This window comes from Artemia franciscana, chromosome 16 (genome assembly GCF_032884065.1).
Source record: "Artemia franciscana chromosome 16, ASM3288406v1, whole genome shotgun sequence".
Taxonomy (NCBI): domain Eukaryota; kingdom Metazoa; phylum Arthropoda; class Branchiopoda; order Anostraca; family Artemiidae; genus Artemia; species Artemia franciscana.
Genome location: NC_088878.1, coordinates 17,435,504 through 17,461,612, shown reverse-complemented (window position 1 = coordinate 17,461,612; position 26,109 = coordinate 17,435,504). Strand labels below are relative to the sequence as shown.

The following is a 26,109-nucleotide window of genomic DNA, read 5'->3' as shown; positions in this document are numbered from 1 at the left end:
TCATGCTGGAAGAGCACAGCAACATATTCCATGCTAAAGTGTAAAAAACGCCGAAAATGTTTATTTAAGCTACTGAGGAGTTTTTGTTTTAACTTCCACATCCTAATGCACAGATTGGTAAGACAAAAGTATAAGACAGAAACAGGTAATTGCTTAGACTTTCACAAATCCTTAAAGAAGCCATAGAAACAAAAAGAAATACCTATAAGGATATTACCATAAACAGAAATGAGGATAGGCTCCAGATGAAACCTGGAATCTACCAAACGCAACCTGAAATAGAATATTGAACCAAAATGATGTGTTCACAAACTAGGCTAACGTAAGATCGCATGAAACGCCAAGAGAAGGCAACCAAGCCCTTGATAAAAGACGCTGCATCTCTTTGACGCTCAACTGATTTTTCAATAATAAAAAAAGGAAAACTAAAATCCTCTCTCCCGTCGTACCTTTTTAGTAAAAAAAAAAAAAAAAAAAAACTAATAAACTTCATTTTTCACCCAAAAATACGTCTTTTATCTATTCTTAAATAATACCAATGTGTTCTGCCCCCCCCCCCCCCTCAAAAATACTAGTCAGAAAGTTGTTCCTTACTGAAGCTAAATAACGAATAATAGAGCCGGCATGTGTGGTGTCTCAATATCAGACCACGAAAGTACCTGCAACCGTTACACATGGGTCAAAAGCACTACGAACACGAAGGAACTGACTAAAGACTGAAGGACATATATTTTTCCAGTGTCGATAGCGAAAATGGCATCCACGAATTTGTTCTGTTAGGCAATCAAATGCTTGAAACAGATTCTGTATCATTACACCTTCAACATAGTTTTCCATCAATCGAACGGCTTTATCTTTTAGAATTTACACTCTCTAAAGTTCACATAAAAATCGCTCGGTCATAAGAAATGTCAGAGTTCACTGTTGCATGGTATTGTGTCAAATGAACTGGTAAAGGTAGAGCATAGTTCAATCTCCATTTAACCCCAACCTCATGCAACTTCCGCGGCAACTAGATCATTCTGATGCTTCAAAGATATATTATAATTCAGGAAGATGCCAAGGTAACGTACCTCATTTACCTGCGACAAAGCTTCACCTTTATAAATACCTGTACATCAACATTTGCCAGACTTCCATCTCTACTATATACGATAAAATTCATATCCCGCATATTAAAAGACAGAAGACTTATTTTGTAAACACACAAAATAATTTCAGAACCCTGTTCCCTGTCAACGGGAGATTCTCCAATGCTGGACTATAAATGGTCATGGCAGCATGGTCCGAAAAAAAAAATGTAAGGAAATACTCCGAGAAATACTGTGTCAATCGCATTGTGGCAACGTAACCCAGATATACAAGAGGCCCTAAAAACAGTCCCTTTGGAGCACCACAATTAGTTTCAGAAGATGATATAGTGCTATGAAAAACAACCTAGATAGATCGACAACCTAAAAAAAACTATCAAACCGAAATGAACAAGTGTTTTTCGCACCACGAAAATCTTGCGATCAATAGCATCAAAAGCCTTTCCGAAATTGATAAAAACAACATGAGAAATTTCACCACATGGTTCGCAGAATCACCAATGTGACACCTGGCAGACGATGGTCTTGCCTGAAGCCAAGTTGCATTTCGCTTAGTAGACCCGCATTCGTAAAATCATAGTACAATCTTTGACGATCAACTATCTCATTGATTTGCGAAAAGAGAGAAACAATAGACAGGGATTTCCAATTTTTGATATTAAACTTTTGATTTCTTTATGTAGGAAAATTATTTCGTTTCTTTTTAGTGAAACAGAAATAACTTCTTCTGAAGGGACAAACTTGATGACAGGTAAAAGGCAACAAAATAAATAACATACGAATGCTTTTAGAGCCTTTAGATTTATACCATCAGTGCTTGCCAAGTTGGAATTGATTGTTTTTACCATCTTTAGGATTTATTCACTGATGCAAGGATCAAGTTCGATCTCACAGATACTTTCACGACTATCAACAAATTCCTAGTTCGAAAAATTTCATTCGAGTTTGACAGTCCTCAGCTTAAAGGTTCTTTCTGATGCGATCAAAATACTTACCGAAACGGTTCACGATAAAATCCCGTCATTCCGACTCTTGCCATTAATTGACAAAGAACTGGGCTGGACTTCCTTGTTTTTTTTGCTTTTTTTTAAAGCTCGTTAATTATCATCCAAGCCTCTTTTTGCTCAGTCTATTGGACAAATATTCTTCTTTTGCTTTTTTTCTCATTGAATTTACATGATTCCGAGGTATTTTGAACTCCTCGAACTTGTTTTTATATTCACATTTTTTTTCTCTTTATCTTTCTCCTTACATTCCCAGCCATACAGCCTTCTGGGAGATTTAGGATGATGTATCTGTTTTAATTGTTTAAACTTGTTGTGGATTTTTTTTTTTTTGAATTAATCCATCTATCTGTCTATTTAGACACCCTAACATGTTCCTAGCTTCAACAGAAGTGAGATAAAAGTCTAACCACAGAACATGTTGGAGGCGAGTAAAGATTAGGCCATTGCCCCAGATGGATACGGAGGCAAAGAAGATTTCTGGATTTATATCACTCAAACAAGTTACTTGACTCTTTTTGAATCGAAATTCAAGAAAAGGGAAGACAACGTAAAAAGAAATATAAAACAAAGCAATACAAATTGGGAGACAATACTTACATTAGCCCACTTGGAGAAAGCTTCTGCATTTTTATCCCATGGAATCTGAACACAAATCGGATTGCCTACCATTCTATCAAAATTGGCATTGTTTGTTGCAGCGCAATAGAAGAACTCTCGCCATAAAACTTGCCCATGCAACGATAAAGGGGGTGGAGCTTTCCGTACCTGCAAAACAGATGCATAAAAGCTCAAAACTTACTTTCATTAGCAAGTTCATAAAGATACTATTATTTTTATTCGTAAAAATATTATTTGGAACAAGCGACAAAGAAGTCTACCTGAATTAAGCATGTGAACACCATCCGACGTTATTTTAAGGATCACTAGATTCCAAATGTGGACAAGGGGAACGCAGCTTTCCAGGGGTGTTGTCTTCACAGTTTTAATAAGGTCTAAACAGTCAAAGTTGCAGCTAGAAGGAGTAGGTTAAGAAAGCGTTATCGCAATTCCTATTCGAAATTGTTTGTCTTTGTTGGGGCTCCCAGTCCCTTTTCTTTCTTTTTTCAGATAATTGACCTGATTTCCTTGTCTTAATCACATGTGCTAAGGTTTTCTCATTATATAATTTTTAATTACAAGTTTAAGTCTCGATGCCAAGCCAATAATTTCGCAATAAGCGAACTTTTGGGATAAAATCTATTTCTGTCTGTATGGACTTGCCCATTGATAGTTATTGGTATTCAAAAGTGTTTAATTTTGAATTTTTCATTTATAGGATTGGCCAGGGTCAATCTAGGGTCCACCCTACACAAAGTTTTGTGAACTAAAGTAGTGATTTTGTTTTTGGTCTCAGAGGTTGTAGATACATGTTTTGTTGGAGTTGTCCTTTGGGAGATTAAAAGTGAGTTATTTCTCCAACCGTGTAAGATTATTTTCCCATAACCCAGGCAGGATAGGAAAACAGTTTATGAGAAATACTGCCGTTAATATATCGACAGGGGGGTCCGTTTACGTTCTAAAGAGATGGCAAGATACATTAGATATGACACAGATTGTGGCAACCTTGGCCCTTTTAATTGTTCGATGACGTTATCATACCCTAAACGAAGCCACCAGCGGGACTGGTGTAGCGTTGGAGAACAAACAGTGGTGCCAGTGCTGGCCCCAGATATAATAGTGGTACCAGCGGTGATCCTACATGTAATAGTGATGGAAGGCTGTTAAGGAAAGTTGTCAGGAGATAGCTAAAAGAATCCGAGTTTTCCGAATATACGATTTAATTTAGCCTACACAGTAGCCTACTGTGATTAAAGTATAAAAATTGCACGGAAGGAAAAGAAGAGAGAATTATATTGCAATATGAAGTATTGCAAATGATTATCTCAATGGGCAAAGCCTACTTAGAATAAAATAAAATCTTTGGAATCAACAGATCACGCAACTAATGAGCTTGCAAAAATAATCAACAAATTGAGACATAACAAGTTTTCACGAAAATACCGGAAGTTTGACATTCGAGAAAGCATTTTCAAGTGGATTGAAATAATAGTCGTTAGCTGAATTTTTAAATAATATCGGACAAAGAGAAGATTAACACAAGGTCGAGAAAAGAATAAAACTTAATAGAATTGTGTTGCGAGAGCAACACTTTGGTTTTGTCGTGTTCTTTTTTTTTGCTCCTAGCATCCCAATTTCAGCTTACTCCTAGACAGTGGTAAGGGTTTAACCTCTGCGGTTTTTACTGAAAGTGTGGACCTTGGATTGATCAATATGACTTTGTATTTTGGAGAGCTTCGTAGAACCCTTGCCTAGGGCCGAAAACGATGGTTTTTGCTTGTGTTTCTACCCATTTCTGTTCGTGATTTCTGCTGAGTTTATCATTCGGTTTTTTGTACTTGGGATTGCGGTAGAGAAATGGTATCAGATTTGCTTCTTAAACTTGAAAAGTTCTCTCATTGCTGAAGAAATTAGTTTATCCTTTGCTCCTTTCTAAATGATGACGTTAGAAACTTGGCCTACGGCAAAAAAGTCAGCTTTTGAACTAAGACAGATAGATTTTTTTTGACGGCAGTCGATAGCTCTTGATGGGCTGATCAAATTGTACCATCCATTTTAGGGTAAAAAAATTCCTTCATGAGATATACCAGTTTGAAAGTTCAAAGGGGTTGACACTTCAGTAGTAAGGTACACACTGAAACCAAAAATAGGCCGATACCAATTGTGAGATATATAGGGGAGTTTTAAGCAACAGCCGGCTATTAGCTCATAATCATCTTTGGCAATAAGGGGTTCGCAACTTTTGCTAGTTGGTGTACATATATTTGTTTCCAGTGTATTCGACGGTAAGACCAATTTGGTTCCAATGGTAAGACATGTAGGGGTCTTGTAAGTAATATTCGACTGTTAGGCTGCAATCATATTCAGCGATTTTCAGGAAATTACAAAAGGAACTCAGGGAAAACAGAGAGGTCCATGACCCTTTGGGAAGAAAAAAAGATCATCATAAAATAGAGTTGAAGACCTACAGCGGATTGTAGAAAAGTTGAGTTATTGAATTTCGGGTTGGATTGGAAAAGATAGGGGGGGGGGATCTGAGAAATATCCTAACAACTCTTAGGGATACTTTGTCTCTTTTGGGGGGGGGGCCTTTGGGGATCCATGAACGATGGACGGTTCTCCAAACTGATAATTGGTTGGCCAGTTGTGACCCTGTTACCGGGGATACTTGGAGGATGCTCTCTCCCAGTCACTACATATTTCACCCAAACCGTTGTCCAGTAACCCTATACACGGTTTTAACTCTTCATGGGGATCGAAAATTATTTTCAACGAACCTTATGCATTGCCCAGTGGATGGGACCCATGATGAACTGATTAATGATTCGCTTGAACTTTTAGCTTTTTTCCCTGTACGTCCATCGTTTTCACAGGCCTTCGTATTTTTTGCCATGGATTATTTCAAATTATGCCAAGGGGCAATTTGCGTTTTAATTGAGAGGTAGTGCTGCCAAATGTTAAATTTACCAAAATCTGTCATTCATGACATTGTGACGGTGCATTTGAACACGCGCAAGGTGTGCGCGGAGATGGTCCCAAAAGTGTCCGCTGACGACCAAAAATTGTGGCGAGTGGAAGTTTGCAAAGAAAATTTGAGCAGGTGTGAAAGTGACCTCCAACTTTTGAATAACGTAATCAGAGGTGACGAATCCTGGATCTTTGAGCATGATCCCGAGACAAAGAGGCAATCTTCCGAGTGGCACATGTCGGCATTTCCTCGCCCAAAAAAAGAAAGAATGAGCAAATCCAAAGTGAAAACGATGATCGTTGTTTTTTTTTTTTTTTTTTTTTTTTTTTTTTTTTTGACATGAAAAGCGTTATCCACCATGAATCTGTTCCTGATGGACAAACCGTCACCACTGAGTTCTACGTGAAAGAGCTCAAGAGACTCGAATAAAGGGTCAATTGAATCTGACAAGACACCGCAGCCGACTGGAAGTTACACCACGACAACGCCCCGGCTCACACCACCTTTCTCGTGAACAGCTAACTGACCAAGGTCGGCATCCCAATGCTTCCGCAGCCACCCTACAGCCCAATTGTGGCCACCCCCTGACTTTTTTGTTTTCTCACCTGAAATGGCCAATGGAAGGCAAGCATTTTGAGGCGACAGAGGGGATCCAAGCAGCATGCACCGCGTCTCTCAAGGCTATTCCGTAGAATGCATACCATGACGCCTTCAATGCTTGAAAATCGCGCTGGCGGGGCTGCATTGACGCAGAAGGAGCCTATTTTGAAAGTTTTAAAGAATTGTAACGATTAACTCAACAAAGGTTTTCAAATCGGCTCAGTCATATTAATTTCCGGACAAACCCTGTAAATACAGGACTATTTAACTTCATCTCGAATCCCTGTCTGATGGTTCTTTAGCCCTGTCGGAGCTCTAATACTTTCTGTAGAATTATTTTGAACAAATTTACACGATTTGCAGTTACATTAAAAAGTAAAAAGAGCATAAATTAAGTCAAATGTAAACAGAAATTTAGCTATTATGAATAAAGAAATTAAACCTAAAATAAAAAGAAAATTTAAATGAGCAATCAGGTGAAACTAAAAACGAGCAGAGATTACTGTGAATGAATAAATGAACCCTAAAACGGTTTTTCTTTTCTCATTTTAAAGTAAAAACTGCCTAAATCTTTTTTGTTTCATGTATCAGTAAACTCAAAATGGCCTATTTAGTGTCACTAGTTTAATTTGCAATAACTTTCCACCAATATAGTCGACCTTTAAAATACATTCTTTTTAATATCGAACCATATCACATTTTTTAGAGTTTTTTTCTTCATGTTTTGAAGTTTTATGTAGCTTTCAATTTTCTAATCTTTTAATGAAACGAAATCAAAAAAGAAAACACTAACAAAAAGAGTCCTTGCAAAAAAGTCAAACTAATTAAAAGTCACAGCTACATTGGGCCTAGCTGACAAAAATTGTTTCTACAAGAAATGCCCCCTGTAAACTCGAATAGGATTTTAGAATTTATGAATTCTTTACTAAGACTGAAGTTAACACTTTGTTCATTTAATTCAAATTTAATGAAATATAATATTGTTGATACTGATATTCCCGGCTAATTTCATCTGTGATATTCATTATGCAGTTAAGTAGAGACTATTATTAATCACTATTATTTTATATTTAGTGACCGAGTATTTTATATTTAGTTATTTTATATTTAGTAGATCCTAATTCCGTCTGCCAATCAATAGAAGAATATTTTGTTAAAGTAAATTAGATTACGGGAATTAAATTAGTGAGGTAAATGGGTCCCACATGCAAGAAGAAGGAGGACCGCATTATGTATGTTTTGTTGGTTTTCTTATTATTATTTTTTTTTATTGTGTGGTTCCTCAACCGGATTATTCTTATAGGTAAGAAATTATGATTAATAGGATTTCTTATATTGATCGTGATCAAGAATATATTGATTTAAATTTATAATAAACCAAACTGGACTGAACTTACTCTGCTATTTTGAACTTATGCTACTCATTTTTTCGATGAATTTCTATTCATTTGAAATTTAACCTATTATTCATCTTAAGTTCTGTTTCTTTTAGGTTGAAATTTAGAAAAACTTCCAACATTCAGTAAAAATTTTGCATCGGCTATAGTTTTTTGCAACAGTTTTGTATAGCCTTTAAATAAAACTTGGGACTGGATGGGGATTGGTCATCCTTTTCAGGGACTGGCACATTTTTCATCGAGTAACAAACCAACTCACATTCGTACCGCGTCACTGAATACTCCGCACCTTAGACTAATGGTTGTTTTTACACCAAGCCAGAACGCTTTGCATGGTCAACGGGCTTAGCTAGTTTTTGCACCTAAGCAGGACTTCGATAGTTTTTGTACCGAGTCAGAAGGGAGAGAGGGTTTAAATAGAGGAATGATATGAGGAAGATTGGCCCAATTTGTAAATTAAATCCTATAGATTTAAATTCACGGCATGATTATTGTTTCAACAGGATGAAACACGCTTACATTTTTTATGAAAAGGTATATGTAGAGAATGGGCTAACTGCATAGTGTTGGATCCTGATTCCTGACACTTCGGGGGTCACCTTTCTCTTGAAGGCAAATATTATACAACTTTTGATACTCCTGAACGTGATGGCTGTACTTAAATATCATTTACTAACATAAAACTTGACGGGGGGGGGGGGGGGTGCAGACGTGTATAAAGGTAGAGCACAAAAGGGAGACTGGTTACTCTTATATCAATTTCAACCCTTAAAAAAGCACCAGGTCTCTCAATTTCTGGTTGAGTGAGCACCTTCTTAAGCTTCTATGACTATTATTTCTATGCAAATTGGCTAGTGATATAGAAAATACATCGATGATACATTTTCTTAACTAAGTCAATGCTATTGCGTTGGCTCTAATATAGCTTTGAACTATTTTTGTAGTACTTCAAAGGTAGTTTAACAGTGCTTTAAACTTCGGAATAATAGGATGGTACAATTGCACACCATTGTTGGAAGGCAGAAACTGCTCTTTCAACTGTAAACCCGATCTTTCAAAGTTAAAAATACAATTGTTATTTTACATGCGGAGGAATTTTTCCAGGCGAGAATAGTCAGGGGGAAGGGTCTGCGGAAAATTGTCTGACGGGATTTTTCGGAGGGATTATCCACGGTGGGGATTCTCCTGGAAATAAGACGAATTTTGCTCAGAGGAAACTTTTCCACCGAGATAAGGGGAGGGGGGTCAACAATATGGAATTTTCCAGGAGGAATTTTTTTTTGGAGGGGATTGTGCATGTGGGAAATTTTTAGTGAGGTGAGTTCTTCAGGGGGAGTTTTTTAAATACTCTGAAATTTTGAAATACGATCGTTAATAATGCACGGCGGGAATTTTCCCCGGGAGGAGGGTCACCGAGGGTAATTTTCCCTAATACTTTCCAGGGGGAGGCTGCCCTTTCTTTTGAGATGGCAAGCAACCGGTAACAAAGTTTTTGCCTATATCAATTCGCAATTTCAAATCATTTTATTAAAGTTGGTGAATTGTTAAAGTTCATCATGTTTCTTGATTAGTAGTATTTCCTTGATCCAAGAAAGAGAGCAACTTCAAATTGTTAATTTGAGCGATTTTAAGGGCAGATCAGTTATGCCCTGTTCGTGACCTGGCAACTAAAAGTGAGTGTCTTTCTTATTACGCGATTGACTGTTCAACCCGATGTAGGCTGGGGAAGATGGTCAGGTCTGATTATGTCAGCTTGATTTACGGTATATAAGAGTATTAGCTCTCTTTTGGCACTTGTAGAATAAATATGTTAGCCTATAGAAAGACGCAGATTTTTTAAGTGAGTTTTTAGTTACCAGATTATGGCGGCATACGGTAATATATGCCGAAATGTGGTACCCACATTACCAGTATTGGTAGCAGTGTTCATTACACCCCCAATATAGTCTACCTGAAAATATAGTAGCCGTCGAGAACGCAGGAAAACATAATGTGGTGTCCTGTGGAACAATCCAAAGAGGTGTCAGGACCTCTAACGTGGTTACAAGGCCTTCTTGTACAAAAAGAGGAATATATTTACATATTTCACCTTTTTTCAGTTATTTCGAAGTCTCAAATAAAGTTTAGCACAACATCATGACAGAGGGTATTACTTTCAAAAAATGCACTGCCTCATTTTCTCCATTCAATAAACATTTAAAAATGAAGCATAGCCATATTATTTTGCAGCTTTTTCAATGTCTAAAATGATACACCTTGAGATAAAAAGAAATATCTTGGAAGTAATTTTAGTATATTAAGTTTTATTACATTATGACTTTCAAACTATCGCAGTAACCTGTTCTAGTATTCATTAAGTCTAAAACAAGTCAATATAATTTGATTGCCTTAGACTTTAACGTCACTCAGTAGCTTTATTCGTTCACAAGGCTACTTCCCAAGAAATAAGGGATAAAAAAAACAAAAAACATTTAGACAGCAGGCAATTTTTTTAAAGCTAATTTGACCGAATTCACACTAAAATATTTTGAACCCTATTTTCCTTACTTCAAGGAATATTAAGCATCAAAATTTTCCTAGTACATTTTCCAATGGATGATTGTTACGATAAAACCAAAACCAGCAGCATTTCCATGAACTTATTTCTATGGAACCACTCTAAAAACTGAATGTCTCAAATATTGTATTTACTTTTGTATACAGTTACTACTTTTCGAACAACGTTCTCTGCTATACTACATTTCTCATCAGCAGCACTTGTACGAATTTACTCAATTTAGGCTTCAAATGGATCAAATATTGTACTTGCTTTTCTCGACAGCTGTTACTTTTTTAATTACCTTTTCCACTCAATTAATAACTATATTTATTAATATCTCTATTGCCTTTTCTATTGTTGTGTTCAGCAATATTTTTACATGCTTACTCAATTTAGGCTTCAAATTTTACCAAACTTTGTACTTACCTTTCTAAACAGCTACTACTTTTTGAATTACTTTTTCTACTCAATTACTCAAGATATTTATTAATATCTCTATTGCCTTTTCTACTTTCCTGATCAGCAGTATTCCTATGAATTTACTCCATTTAGGCTTCAAATGGATCAAATATTGTACTTACTTTTCTATACAGCTCTGAAAGTGACTGATAAAACAAACGGACGGAAAGGCACCCAAATCTAAGGTATGGACTAAGACCTGTTGAGCTAGCTAAAAGTGACTGAGGGGTCATTTTTGGTCTCCCAAAAGACGCTACCCAGGCTTTTCTTTCTAGATGGCGCTCGAGTCTGATAAGTGCTTCGCTTTCGCCACCTTTCCAAACTGCGGGCATTAGACCTTCAGTATCAAAACCTGAAATAACAAAAGGATTTACCATTAAAACACCCTCTGATTTTTTTTTTTCAAGACTTGAGGTTCTGCGAAAATGTTCTTATTTAAACAAAAAATATCGAAGCTATTCAGTTTATAACTAATAAGGATGCTCAGTTTTTTTACTGGCAGGTTGGGAGACTCAATTCTTTTCGTTTTTTCTTTATTTCTTTCATTATAATACACGTCAACCGGAGCAAGGCATATATTTACCAGCGACTATTGTCGCCTTATACTTACATTAAATAAAAAAACAAGTTTTTTTAACTGAAAGTAAGGAGCGACATTAAAACTTAAAACGAACAGAAATTACTTCGTATATGAAAGGGGCTGCTTCCTCCTCAACGCCCCGCTCTTTACGCTAAAGTTTGACTCTTTCAACTCTACTTTTTAAAACAGAAAAAAAACTTTAGCGTAAAGAGCGGGGTGTTGAGGAGGAAGCAGTCCCTTTCATATACGAAGTAATTTCTGTTCGGTTTAAGTTTTAATGTCGCTCCTTACTTTCAGTTGAAAAAAACTTGTTTTTTTTTTATTAAATTTCTGAACGTTTTTGAATCAATGCATGTTTTAAGTTTGCCTCTCCGCAGATGAATAATTAAAACAAAATTTGCAAATTTATTTTTTTGGCTAAATGGCTTTCTCAAAGTTTTGATCGAAAAGAGAACGGGGGAGGAGGCCTAGTTGCCCTCCGATTTTTTGGTTACTTAAAAAGGCAGCTAGAACTTTTATTTTTTTACGAATGTTTTTATTAGTAAAAGTATACGTAACTTACAAATTAGCTTGCGTAACGAACTTTTGTATTCTCGTGTTTTTATTACGTACATGAGGGGGTTCACCCCCTCGTCAGTACCTTGCTCTTTACACTAAAGCTTAAATTTTGTCCCAATTCCTTAAGAATGACCCCTGAATCACAAAAGCCGCAGAATAAATAGCTAAAATTATTAAAAATACTTTAACGTAACGAGGGGGGTATTAGGAGAGGTGAGCCCATCATATGCGTAATAATTTCTGTTCGTTTTAAGTTTTAATGCTTCTCCTTACTTTCAGTTGAAAAAAATTGTTCATATTTATTTTTTTCATTGTTTTTTAAATAATGCTAAAAAATCTTGCGCTCCCTTCATGAAAATTTTCTTCTCCCACGACAAATTCCTCCAAGGAAAGTTCCCCCAACATATCTCCCTCTTCTCAATCCCCCCCTAACCTAAATACCCCCCTGAAAACCTCTGTACACTTCCAAATAACCATTACTATATGTAAGCACTGGTCAAAGTTTGTAACTTGTAGCCCCTCCCACGGGGACTGTGGGGGAGTAAGTCGCCCCCAAAGGCATACTTATAAGGTTTTTCGACTACGGTGAATAAAATGGCTATCTCAGAATTTTGATCCGGTGACTTTGGGAAAATAATTGGCGTGGGAGGGGGCCTAGGTGCCTTTCAATTTCTTTGGTCACTTAAAAAAGGCACTAGAACTTTTCATTTCCGTTAGAATGAGCCCTCTCGCAAGATTCTAGGACCACTGGGTCGATACGATCGCCCCTGGAAAAAAAACAAAACAAAAAAAACAAACAAATAACATCCGTGATCTGTATTCTGGCAAAAAATGCGAAATTCCACATTTTTATAGATAGGAGCTTGAAACTTCTACAATAAGGTTCTCTAATACGCTAAATCAGACGGTATGATTTTCGTTAAGATTGTATGACCTTTAGGGGGTGTTCCCTCCTATTTTCGAAAATGAGGCAAATTTTCTCAGGCTCGTAACTTTTGATGGGTGAAATTAATTTTGATGAAACTTATATATTTGAATTCGGCATTAAAATGTGATTCTTTTGATGTAACTATTGGTATCAAAACTCCATTTTTTTTAGTTATGTTTACTATTGAGCCGGGTCGCTCCTTACTACAATTCGTTACCACGAACTGTTTGATAAACCCTATGTAAGTCACTTTCTATAGAATTATTTTCAAAGTATCTCCCACTCAAAAATCAGTTTTTCTCCTTTTTCTTGCGACATTATTGCTCTTATGCTCTTAATAGGAGCGAAAAAAACTTCCAGCCTTATAACAGCTAAAATTCAGAGCAAATAAGATTAGTCCACAAGACAAATTGTGGATTTTAGTTTTTTGGTTTTTGGTTCTTTAGTTTTTAGTTTTTTGGATTTTAGTTTTAGTTTTAACGCTCTTAGTAAAACACTGGTTCGCTAATCTTAGGGAAGCACTGACTGCACCTCTGGACCTTACTCTCTACACCTGGATCAATTATGGTACTTGGATAAATTCAAACAATATTGTCTGTCGAAACAATTAGGTTTGAAGACTATAGCCAAATTCACAGTCAATTAAATACAGATATGAGATTTTGCTAGCCTACAATTTATTTTTTTACAGTAGATCACGTGGTTAAAATTCAAGAAATACGTTACTACCTAAATTAGTAATCCTAAAAAGAAGAATTATAACTTCAGAATATCTCTTTAGCAAAAACTAATGTGCCTTTTTCCAAGCTTGGAACAACAACCCAAACAGTATGCTTGGTCTTGTTTTTTAGGAATTGTTTCGTTTATAGATAGAACCTTTTTACGCCTAATTCTACTATATTCAAAAGATTTTTTATATGCAAGAACAAATAAATTTTCGAGGTAGTTTCTTAATGTGATTTTGCTGATTTATATGACTTGTCGCCAGCGTTGGTTGAATAGCCGCAGATATACTATTTCATTGCTCGAATATATATGGAAAGGGTATAAAGAAATACAGATATTTTCCAACATATAATATTTGTCACGGTGCTGTGCATAAACAGATCAATAGGTACGGATTTTTGTTCTTAGGAATAAAAGCAACAAAAAGAATCATTTTAGTGACCATTCCTGAGCTATTGAATTGATAAATATCTTGATACAAAACACTAGGCTATATTTTTCTTTCTTTTTACCTGTTTGGATTTTCCTGTCACGGTGCAGACTATTTCAGCACTACCCAAAAAATGTATTTGCCTTTCCAAGTAAGGTCTTGTGTGTCGTATACTACCCAAAGATTCACAATATGTCACTAAACTATTTAGAGCTTGGGCCACCAGTCTTTTTTCAGACTCACAGCCTTTTGAATCTTGCATAATAATCTAGCACCTTCTTTAGAAAGGGTAAAAAATTCTTGACGAGATTCGGCTTTAAATAGGTGCTATACTCCGTAATCACAGAAGTTATTTCTTTCTTCCGCAATTGGGAATCTCTGATTCAAAAGGAAGTGCTGGACAATTATTTACGAATTCAATAAGTAGAAAAAAAGCTTACCTAATTCTTCTAATGTAGGAACACAATAATCATCATCATTAGCATATTGTGGAGTTTTTGCTCGTCCTATAGTAGTAAGGGTTACCGTCGACTCAGGTGACGCGGGTGGATCCATTGCTCGCAGTATATTTTGGAACTGACGATATGTCAGAGGTGGGCTTCCTCCATTTTTTTCAATGATCCTACAATAATATGGGTTGGTTACATTGTGTTTCAAATTTTATTACACTTTGCTCAAAAGGAAGAATGCAACAAAAGGAAAATTTCAAGTTAGTAATCTGTACAACGAAGCAAAATGATTACGCAAAGAGACATTAAAATAAAAATGGTATCCGGTATCCACAGCGATGTCGTAAAAACCAGACTATCTTATTATTCCAGAACTGAAGCCTAGACCAGGTTATTTCCTCCCAAAGCAATTTAAAACCACGACGATACCAGCCTCTTTAAAACAAACTGAGATAACGTTTAGGGTTTTTGCAATCATACCAGGGTAAATATTTCCCCATTGGTCTCATTTATCACAGTGACATTTGGAGCATAGGAAACCTGTAGTATGAGAGTCACAAATCTCTCCAAGGCAGAAATTACAGTCTTTAATTTGCACTGCGTTTCCTCTATGCAATTTACATGGATTACATAGTCTACACTTTTTATCAGTCATCAATAATAATACAATTCTCACAGGATGCCCAACTGCTCAATGTATACAGACATAACGGACATTTGAAAAACATTTTTTCAATGTTGACTGTCTCAATTTCAAAATGAACCTGGCTCGTGATCAATTAAATGGATGTCTTCTAGGAGGAGTAATCAAGTGACGTTATAAAACCTTTTTAGACAGGATTTTCCGACTTATTTCTTGTTGCCTTGCAAAATGTAATCTTTGCGTATGCATTATATTCACTTTTGCTGCAAAGCATGATAAATAAGTCTTGCAAGATTGCGTCACCCTCACCTGTAAATATTGGACCAAGATCAATTTTTTTACAACCGGGGCTCCCCGCTTGAACAACGGACTCTAACAAGTCCTATCACGCAACAAGCATCTGCATCTCTTAGAAAACATTCCCTATTACGTATCATGCACCTTTATTGTTTAGAAAACATTCTCTATGACGTGACATGCACCTGTGTCTTGAACAAGTTTTAAAAAGCGTTAGGACTGGGATGACTTTAAAAACATTATGCTGTCACTACTTTTATTCCACTTCTCAACAGAGAAAGAATAGCATGTGAATGGATAAAGAAATAAAACGCCTTTAAAATGTCGATTGCACACATATACATATTCTTTTTCAGCATCCTATAGCGGTCTAAAATAGCCAAAAAAGTTACGCGTGTATTTTACATATCCAAGCTTGTTGTCCCCGTTGTCGCACTTTGTGTTTATTTCTTGGAAGATCAGCTTTTCAAAAAGCTTACCAATTGTGGAGCAGATAGTAATTGGTCTGTATGATTCACAAACATTTGGGTTTTTGCCCTTCTTTAAGACACAGGTAACAAGACCTTACGAAAGAGCAGTTGGAATATACTTCTGAGAAATACAAGCCTAAAATGATAGTGACAAATACGGTATAAGAAGTGGGGTAGAATATAGGAGGTGCTCAATTTGCACACTATCGTATCTTGGGGCTTTACCAGGTTTCATCAGACGAATTTGAGTCTGGACAGCAGAAGGTGTAAGAATGACAAAGTTCTTCCGGTAGTGAAGTTTTGGCATATGGCGGAGGAGAGCATGTTCATAGGTAACTTCAACCGGATGAGGATCATCGAAGAAAAGCGAGGAAAAAGGTCTTTCCCACGAAGCAACATGGCTAGGGTTAGATTATGAGGAGGAACTTGGTGCCATTTTAAAAACTCTCCTCCAAAGCTGCTGGGGATTATTCTTTATGTCACGTGTTGCCGTTTGAACTTGTCTATTTTCCCGACGGCGGAGAGCTCTTTGGAACTCACGTTTGGTTGACTTAACAATTGAAAAGTTAGCACCCGAGCGAGGACGATCACAGTCGGCCCAAAACCAAAACTTATGACGGTGCTTGGTATCTTGCAATTCATCATCTTCTTTCCGGCCCTGTTTCTCTGTCCCTATTTTTACCCTTACCGAAGGTACAGATGCAGAAGAGGCGACCTTAAGAGCATGCGTCAACTCAGCAAGAAAGCAATCAAGGTCTAGAGGGTTCCCCTTCAGTGAAGTAGACAGAAGGTAGAAAGGTATTTTTAATTTTCATCAGCAAAGAATCAAGCTTGTGCTGAAAGGACACGCTCCCATTCGGGGACAACCTGCTAGTTGTTGGGCCCTACGTGTTACCGTTTGAACTTGTCTATTTTCCCGACGGCGGAGAGCTTTTTGGAACTCACATTTGGTTGACTTAACAATTGAAAAGTTAACACCCGAGCGAGGACGATCACAGTCGGCCCAAAACCAAAACTTATGACAGTGCTTGGTATCTTGCAATTCATCATCTTCTTTCCGACCCTGTTTCTCTGTCCCTATTTTTACCCTTACCGAAGGTACAGATACAGAAGAGGCGACCTTAAGAGCATGCGTCAACTCAGCAAGAAAGCAATCAAGGTCTAGAGGGTTCCCCTTCAGTGAAGTAGACAGAAGGTAGAAAGGTATTTTTAATTTTCATCAGCAAAGAATCAAGCTTGTGCTGAAAGGACACGCTCCCATTCGGGGACAACCTGCTAGTTGTTGGGCCCTAGACGGTTGCCCAAAAAGGATAATTTTTGGCAATCTGTCATCCTTCATCCATAGAACGTGCCCTAGCCATTCAATTCGAACTCATTTGCCTCATTTGCCAAATGAACTCAAATTGCCTCGGAACAATCCAATTAAAAACACTAAAACAAAACTTGAATCTCAATCTCAATGGAAGAAAACAAGATTTGATATCGCTCAAATTAATACTAAAATAATAGATAATTATCTATCTTCTTTTACTTTTATTCGATATTATTTTAAATTACTTACTATTACTTGACGCTTTTTTTTAGATTTATTTAAATGATACTAGACGAGGCTTACTTCTAATTACCTCTGGTAGGCCATTCCAAACTCGTGAACATAAAATGTCAAGGAAAAATCAGACCGAACACATGCCGTATACGGAACAACCAACGGGAAATTCTCAGCGGATCAGCCTTTTTCTCATTATAGTTCAAGGAAGCCAAATTGGACCACATCTTTCGTACAGCTTACTGTTTGAAATATGGTCAGTCAGTTGTATACCCAAAACAATGCGGTTATATATCCCCGAGCGCCATGGTTGGTACAGCATACCATCTGCTGTGAGTGATTTCTGGGAGTCGATGACCCCTCGCATGAAAAGGAGTTTCTGATCTAGAAACCCCTTTGGCTCTTCTTTTAAGTATGGTAAATATTGTTTGTAGCCAAAATACAGAAATAAAAAGCCTCTAAAAAATTCTATGTAAAAAACTTCTTAGGGGAGTCGGCCAAAGTGACCTATTGATGTTGGTTATTTTAAGGAACAGACTTGTGTTGATAGGTGTAACTGATAACATTTAAAAAAATGGAGAAATAGATAGTTCAAATATAGAGCACCCCTCTTCCCCCCCCCCCGTTTTCCAGAGGCCACCAACACAGAAAATACTTGGCCATTGGCATCCCTGTAGCTTCCAATATTCTAATTCTGGTCCGCATCCTTATATTCATATTCTTAGAAACTTTCTTCAACTGTGAAAAAAAATCCCGGGTCTGATTCTACAGTTAACATCTTCATTGCACACGCCGTCTTTACTAACAATACTACCTAGATAGGTGAAGCTGCCAACCTGATAGATCTTTTCGTTACCCAACATCAATTATCTTCAAGATAAAAATATCTTTATTTATGTATCGATTTTTTTTCAACCAAACTGATTATTCGATACAAGAACTAAAGAATATAGACAAAATCTTTGAACTGAAACCATTTTAGTAATTAAGCAAATGTAAAGCGTAAATTTTGCCACACTGGAAGAAAATAGCATCAGGTAAGGGGGGGAGGGTCTGTTTTGTTTTTGCAAAATCTAGTTTCCCACATCTGAAAACTATTTCTTTCAGTAACATCAACTTACCCGAAGTTCCTTAGGTAGTGCAAACATGGGAATTAAAAAGACATGTGTTTAGACAGATTAAAAGTTTTGCTAACGGGTGTTGTATAGCATTTGAAAATATCTATACAGGAAAACAAAAGAAGAAAACAAAAGTATACCAAATTTATATAAATTTTGTTCTTCATTCTGTCAGGGGTGAACCCATCTGGTATTCGTGTGCCGTAGGTTGATTAGATTCATAAGACTTGGTTCACACCGGAAAGAGTACACTTACTTTTGTAGAGGATACAAAGTATGGGAAGTTCTTGATATCACTTTGATCCCTACATCTTGGCAGAGCGCCAATATTTTTTCGTCTCTGACCCTCCCATATGGTTCGGGGTCTTCTTCAAAGGATAAGACGTTTGTTCGCCATTCCTAAAAAAAAAAAAAATCATTTTTTACTACCCTTTTCTTGATAACGACCAGAGTTAGTTATATTCCATGTGGTCATTTGCTATCATAAAAAAAAAACAACATAACAAGCTTTCTTTTAATGTTTCATCATGACTATCACGAAAGTATCATGACTCTCCTGCAGAGTAGACGAGGCTAGGCATAGACGATAATCCATTATATGTACTCGTAGAATCCCACAATATGAATTTTTAACCTTTATCCCAAGTAAAACAACCTCTCTTTCTTTTGTTCAGCCGAACAATTTAAGGACCGTTTCCTTTTCCCTTCCTTTTACTAAGGGCTGATGGCAATCATAGGAAGATGAATCAGTGTGGGATCTGAAGGTCTAGCAAATTAACACTTTAGAAGTTGAGCAACATGAGTCACATTTTGATGGTTTAGAGTCAATCTTACCACTAACAGCATAAATCGATTATACTGATCCTGCATGCACACAGTCTAACTCCTTAAAGGAGGAGACATCAGAAGATATAAAGAGGATCAAAAGAAAAAGAAGGGCATTTTTAGCACTGTTTTTAAATTTTTTGAGGACAAGGATACCTTCAGACCAATTACAGGGGTAACCTCCTGTGAGTGTACGTTATGGATTAAACGTTATTAGCTAATTGTAGCTGAGTGCTAAGTTCGTTAGGCATAAACACCTTTTTTCACAGTAACTTTTATGGTGCCATCAATTACTTAGTTGATGATATACTGCGAGTCTTTGCAACAGTATAATTACAAACTGTATGGGTGCCATACTCTACACTACGTAGAATTCTTCGGAGATAACGTTACTTCATAAGATTAGGAAAAGCCGATGACCTTGTAATTATCCTCAACAAAGGTGTTGGTTAAACCTCAAAAGGTCTAGAGCCAGTATCCTGTGGAACTTACCACGCCTTAGTTCGTCTGGCAGGGTCAGTAGCTCCTGCGTAGATGAATGGGACCAACTGCAGCAGTCCCAAAACAACTATTTTAAACACAGAAATAAAAAAATAGAAAAAAAGGGAAATATAAATCTAAAGAACCAGCTATAAGGTGGCTGGTATAATCAATGCCTAGTTAACTGAATTAAAGACTTCTAAGCCCTCGCTGCGTTAAGGCTGCTCCTTGTCATCCTCGAGATGTCATGAACGTCTCAAAATATTATTTGTAGTCTTATATAATTCCAAGTTTCACAGATAGCAAGAAAAAAAATTGTCAGTGCCTTTTGAGATCAAAGTATTTTTTACAAGCCTTTTTAAAATTTTATTTTACTTTTGTTGGCCTTTGGTACATCTTCAAGACCAGAAATTTAATTTTTTCATGTTTCATCCTAATCATTGTTCTAAAGATTCATACTATATACAGGGTTGCGCATAAGTCACTTTATAGTATTCAATTTTTTTAATATTACGTTCCATTTTGTTATATTTCCAATGGAGTTTCTGTATGTACTTAAAACATTGGAACGATTGCTCATATTTATCGTTTTGACAAATCCAGGAACAGTACAATTGGAGAACACCCCAACAATAAAATATTGTATTATCAACTCTTGTTTGTCTCGTGGGGTACCATCCCCTCCCTCTTTAGACAAGATTTGGTGCCAGCTTTTGGTAGACTAAATCCTTAGTTTTATGTCACAATTGAATGAAACGTCAGTCATGTGTATATAACTGTGTTTAAAACACCTTAACAAGTGATGAGAGTTCTTCTCCATTTTAAATCATTAAATTTAGATGAACTTTATTTAGCATGACACTTTTCTTTCTTTTTTTTGCACTACCTTTTGTCGACTGAACGTTCTATAAATGTTAGCAATTAGCCATCAAAATTAAGCCTTTGTACTGGCTTAGGGAAACATCATTGGCTGGATTCTCGGGAAGTAGCATTTTTCACCGCTCATTCTTCTTCTTCACGCGACAGACAATGACTCTTCACTATGAATCGGAATGTTGAGGTTCTTCAAACCTTCAACAGTGATCTGAAGAACTTGTCTGTGATATTTAAAGCCATTGATGCACACAGGCCGAACCCAAGAAAGAGGGAGAGTTCAAATACATGGAAAAGTGTATTTTAAATTATAGCTGCTTGATTTTCTCCAGATGGATGGGATTTTCCCTAAGCCCCACTCTGCAACATCCTTTGGAGATCAGCTGATCAGTCTCAAGGCTGATTTTATGTACACAAGAAATTAAGCCCATGCTTCAGTAACCATATTCTTCTTCTAAGAAGAAGAGCTCCCATGTTTTTTTTACCGGCGTTTTGCGCACAATAAATTTAAAACAAAGAAATGTACAATAGCGAACGTTTGGACTGATTTTCTGGATTGGGTGGAGGGAGTGCACTCCGAACGAATTATACTAATGGCCAGAAATGCACATACTCCGGACTCTTTGAGATGGCGGACCCAGGACTTTTTTTCAAGGGTTTTCAACAAATGCTAAAAAAAAAATACATTTAAACCACAAATTTATATAGATCCATCATTTTCTCCTTGCTGTCAAAGGTGCAAGCCAAGTCAAATAAATCGACATTTCAATTTTTAGTTCCTTGTGTATATTTTTTTTTTATCTTACTTGTCATATGTTTTAGTTTGCTGAAAACTGTACATAGCCAACGGACCAAGGGATTCATGCTTCTCTATAGACTACTAAAAGCAAAAAATTAAATTTATAAAAGCTCTCCCTAACTCCTAGAAAAAAAGGAATATCTTACTCCAGCTACTCCAGAAAAAAAGGAATATCTTATTTAAGGAAAATACAAAGGAGAACAACTGAAGTAACTAAAAATAACACGCATATTTGTGGAAATATGCCACTGCTATTATATGCATCAATGTATGGTCCCTTCTATACAGAGAGGGGCAGCTCAACTTTTACAAATCATAGAATAAAAAATCCTAACCCAAATTGCTTTTCATTGGTAACATGTGTTACATGAGTTACATGGGTCACTTTTCATTTTACGTTACTAGAAAATTTAAAGCATAAAGAAAGTAAAATAGTAATCTGCTGCAGCCTAAAAGAAATTTAGGTACTTATGTATTATATTGCCAACACTCAATAAGGGAAGTTAATTTAATACTACTGAAAAATACCAAAGCGTGATGAAAATATAATGCTTTAGAAACCAATTTGGGCTATATATTTCCACATTAGGGGGGTGGTGTTGGGGTGGGGTTAACTTAACCTAACCTAACAGCAATTTGCCTCGCAGATGAACAATAATTTGTCTTGAATATTTTCATTCATAAAATTAACTGCCTACCTTGAAAAGCTTCGGAAGAACACCGGCAGGCTGTCCTCGAATGACAAATAATCTGGAGTTCAATTTTCTTAGACTCTGATCGAGATCTTCAAGTGATTGCAGTAGAAACCTGGAAAAGGGTGATTTAGTGATTCAAGAGATTTGGTACAAGCATAAATGCATCAAATCTTTCGCAAGTCCAAATCTTTCCGGAGAGGTTTTAGGCCTTAGCTCAGCAAGTCCAAAAATGAGCATCTATAGCAGCAAATATTTCAGTAGCACTGTTTCCACTTTTAAGATTTTTCTGTAAATCCACAGAAATTGATGTCTATACGGACAAAAGAACGCAGGTATGGAATCTATGGAATACATGCGGAAAAACTGGAGTCGTATTGAAAATATCATTTTCCCTTTTCCTTATGATATTTACCCAAAATCACCAGAGAATTTTGCAACAAATTATAACTTACGTTTTGACGCCTACTCGTCGTCATGGTAGTTCTGTTAAAAAGGTTTTTGTGGTCATGTACTCGGACCATGAGACTTTTGTGGCACTTCGTAGCTTATGGAAAATTCTAGTCAACCCTAAACGCCATCTATGGAAATGGATTATAAAAAGGAGTAGTGTATCCACTGTTCAACATCTATGCACTTTGAACTGTTTCTCTGAAATTATCCAATACTACTCTTCTATCCTTTTTTTTGGTGTATAGTGAAGATCTTAAAAACTGTTTCAATAACAGTGGACTTAGTTGTCACATTGGACCGATAAGCATTAACGATTACAGTTATGCTGATGACCACTGTTGTGTTAGCCACTTCTCCAGCAACCTTAACATGTTACTCAAAATTTGAAAGAGCTATGCTACTGACCATGGTATTCTGTACAACTGGGCTAATGCTAAATGTGAATGTTTACGCCCATGGCATTCTCGGTCACCTCTTATTTCTTATACTATCAGCTAGCAATGCTCATATTTGCCGTGCTTTTGGGTTAATTTATCTCATGAGACAACATGTTCCTTCATTGCTTTAGTTCTTGCTCAAACAATGTTCAAAATATTCATTTCCAATCTTACTGTGTCAAAATTTTGGTTTTGTCTCTTCCTTACAATTAACTAAAAAGACTTTTACTAAAAAGAAAGTTCTTCATAGAAACGTAAAGAGCTAAATTCAACCAAAGAAGAACAGAAATCACAATGAGTAATCTAGCCATACTTTTGACAAACTGACATCACTACCAGGAGGGTAAGGCTAAGGTCTTTTAATCATCCCGAAAGAGCATCATTTGCACTATAATGAAGACAGAATCTATTTTAAAAATTTTCTCTTCTATAATATTAGTAAGTTCAACACTACTAAAAATTTCAGTAATGAGTATCATTACAGTCCATTAAACTATCAATCTACTTTCATTACTTAATTTCATTAATCTTTGTTACTAGCCTATGGTGGTTTTCCTTTTTTTTGCTGTTGTTGGTATTTTAACAAATAAATCACATTGTTCAAAATAAACATCATGTTCGATAAAGTTCAATCAAACGACATTAAGCCGTTTAGAAGTTTCGAGAGCGAGGGAAGGGGACAGGTAGCAGCACCCTTATTAGTAAACCTTGATTGGACTCGAGAAGTAATTTTTAATTGTGTTCTTGTTGTTATAAGAAAAAAAATGCCCGAAATAAAAATTATTTTCAGTAAAAAGCAAATGACGTAATGGCTTTTAAAAGGCTTAGACGGCGTGAGCCCTCCTCCTGTTTGTGGTAATTTATTTTCGTTTTAAGCTTGATTTGATTATTCATTCTACTTTCTATCCATTTTGGGGTTTCATTTATTCATTAACAGCAATTTTTGTTCGCTTTAAGTTTGAAATATTATATGACTTTATTTCTGCTCGTCTTCGGTTTAATTTAGATCTTCACTTTTCTCTGAAAAATTCATTTTTAGAAAGTTTTTTTAAATAATGTCACTTTATCTTTAATTGACATGGTTTTTTAAATATTTAATACAAGGTGTATTTGTATGTTTTTTTTCGGTTTGTCTGCTTAAGAATTAAGATTTTGGCTTTGTATTATTGTTTTCATATAAATTAATGTCAAAATATTTACATTTATGTAATGTAAAAAAGTATATTCAGTGGGAATGGAGGTAAACTGATCCGTAATTGAGATTGACAACTTTAAAATTGGTGCACATAAAGCATCCACCCACTTTTATCAGATGAAGTGATCCTCTATGCAGGGAAGCGCAAGAAGTGACATGGAGCTAATGAAACATAGGTAAATGAAAATTATGAAACTTCTGGTATATCAATAGCACACTTGCATATTGATTCACCAGTGTAAAAACATAAGAAAGCATCATTCGATACTTTAAGATGATATTATTTCTCAGGCGACTTCTAATGGAAGGAATCGTCTTAGAAACTTCGGAGGGGCTCACTCTATTGGAATTTTAGTGTCCCTTTTAAGAGTCAAAATGATTGAAGAGCGACAAATCCTCTCTCCATGGTCTTTCTAGTGGCCCTCCTAAACTCCCAAAGACATCCACTCAAATTAGTTCTAGATAGAATATTATTCACAATAGTCGAAATGTCAAATGACTGTGCATTATGAGATGACACGACTCCCGCAGTCCCTTGAGCAAGGCCTGCAAATAATGACATATATATATATATATATATATATATATATATATATATATATATATATATATATATATATATATATATATATATATATATATATATATATATAAGATTTATGTCTATATATAAAGAAGCTGCCCATTTTCAGGTTTGTCTTAGAATCGTAAGTGGAAGGGTAAATTTAATAACAAATTACATATTAAAAATGTACATTCCCAACTTATGTAGCTTCTGAAGAAATTGCCCTAAGTATTGATCACTCATGCGCAGGTCGTAGTCGTCAGCCTAATTTGAAGAATTGCTCATTATAATTGTCATTATTCATAAAAAAAAATCATTCAATGTTTCGATTACGGTTTCTGATGAAAATACCTTAAGGCAATTTTCACAAATATCAAATTCTTCTCTGAGTTCAGAGCATAACTGTTCGTTTCTTGAAGCTGCTAATAAAATTAAAATATAACAGATCACCCGGAGAAGGCCGAAAGAGGACCTCGATAAGCATAGATCTAACTCATATGAATGAGATATCTATCCATCCATCTTGGCCAGATTATCACTTGTTTAGTCTAGTTTTAAGGATATTCTGGTCTAACCCTAGATTCAGCCACAAATATCTGCATCCTGTCTAAAGGATTGTCATACTGTTGGCTTCTTACTTTCTTTTCTTTTCGATGAAGGATGAGGAGGTCACATGACTGACTGCCGTGTTTTTCCTCAATTCTGTAAAACTGAATTATTAAAGAATATTTATAGGCTTTAGCACGGCTATAATCATACAAAACACAGGTGGAGGGGGATGTCAATATCCTGCAAACACAAAATACTTTGAAACCGGATGTACAGCAAGTACACCCTATATTTTGAAGCCACTGGGCTGAAGCATAGTAAGTTTCTATCTAGGAGATATAGTAGACCGTATTATCCAGCAGTCTAGTACGTGCTAAAGCAGCCTATGGGCACCCTAGTAAGAGAGAAATACTCCTAGGTTTACAAATACGGATTTTTCGAGAAACGAATGAAAAAATGAACTTTCTGCCCTTACAAAAATTCACTTCGCTTAAAACAAATGTCTTACTTTTTTTATAGGGGAACGCCTTGTATCTATGCGTATAGGACTGAATATTTTCTCGCAAATTAATCTCATTCACGGTTTGTTGTCAGTGCTTGTTCTTTGAAAAATAAAACTTAAAGAACCCCCCCCCCCAAAAAAAAAGAAAACAAATGCTTGCAACGTGAAATTTTTGGCTGGTTTACAAGACATGCATCTGTCTAGACACGTATTGTTGAAGTATTTAGCTAGGAAATGGGACATTTCGTCTATTGTATATTAACTGGAAAATTCCTTGATTTTGTTCTTTTTATTTATAGGCTAAACTAAGTTGCAATTTTTTTGCGACAAGCCCCT

The 26,109-nt window shown here is 36.2% G+C and overlaps 1 protein-coding gene across 7 annotated transcripts in view; it reads right to left on the bottom strand.

Moving 5' to 3' along the window:
• The window catches only part of LOC136037151 (cryptochrome-1-like), a 69,675-nt gene that overhangs the window by 16,358 nt on the left and 27,208 nt on the right, over positions 1–26,109 (bottom strand). For all 7 annotated transcript variants that reach the window (XM_065719664.1, XM_065719666.1, XM_065719668.1 and 4 more), the window contains exons 3-7: positions 22,079–22,187; positions 18,660–18,802; positions 14,321–14,502; positions 10,781–11,010; positions 2,696–2,863 (exon numbers count right to left, since the gene is read on the bottom strand). In XM_065719664.1, coding sequence (XP_065575736.1) covers positions 2,696–2,863; positions 10,781–11,010; positions 14,321–14,502; positions 18,660–18,802; positions 22,079–22,187 — 832 coding nt within the window. The remainder of the gene's footprint in view (positions 1–2,695; positions 2,864–10,780; positions 11,011–14,320; positions 14,503–18,659; positions 18,803–22,078; positions 22,188–26,109) is intronic.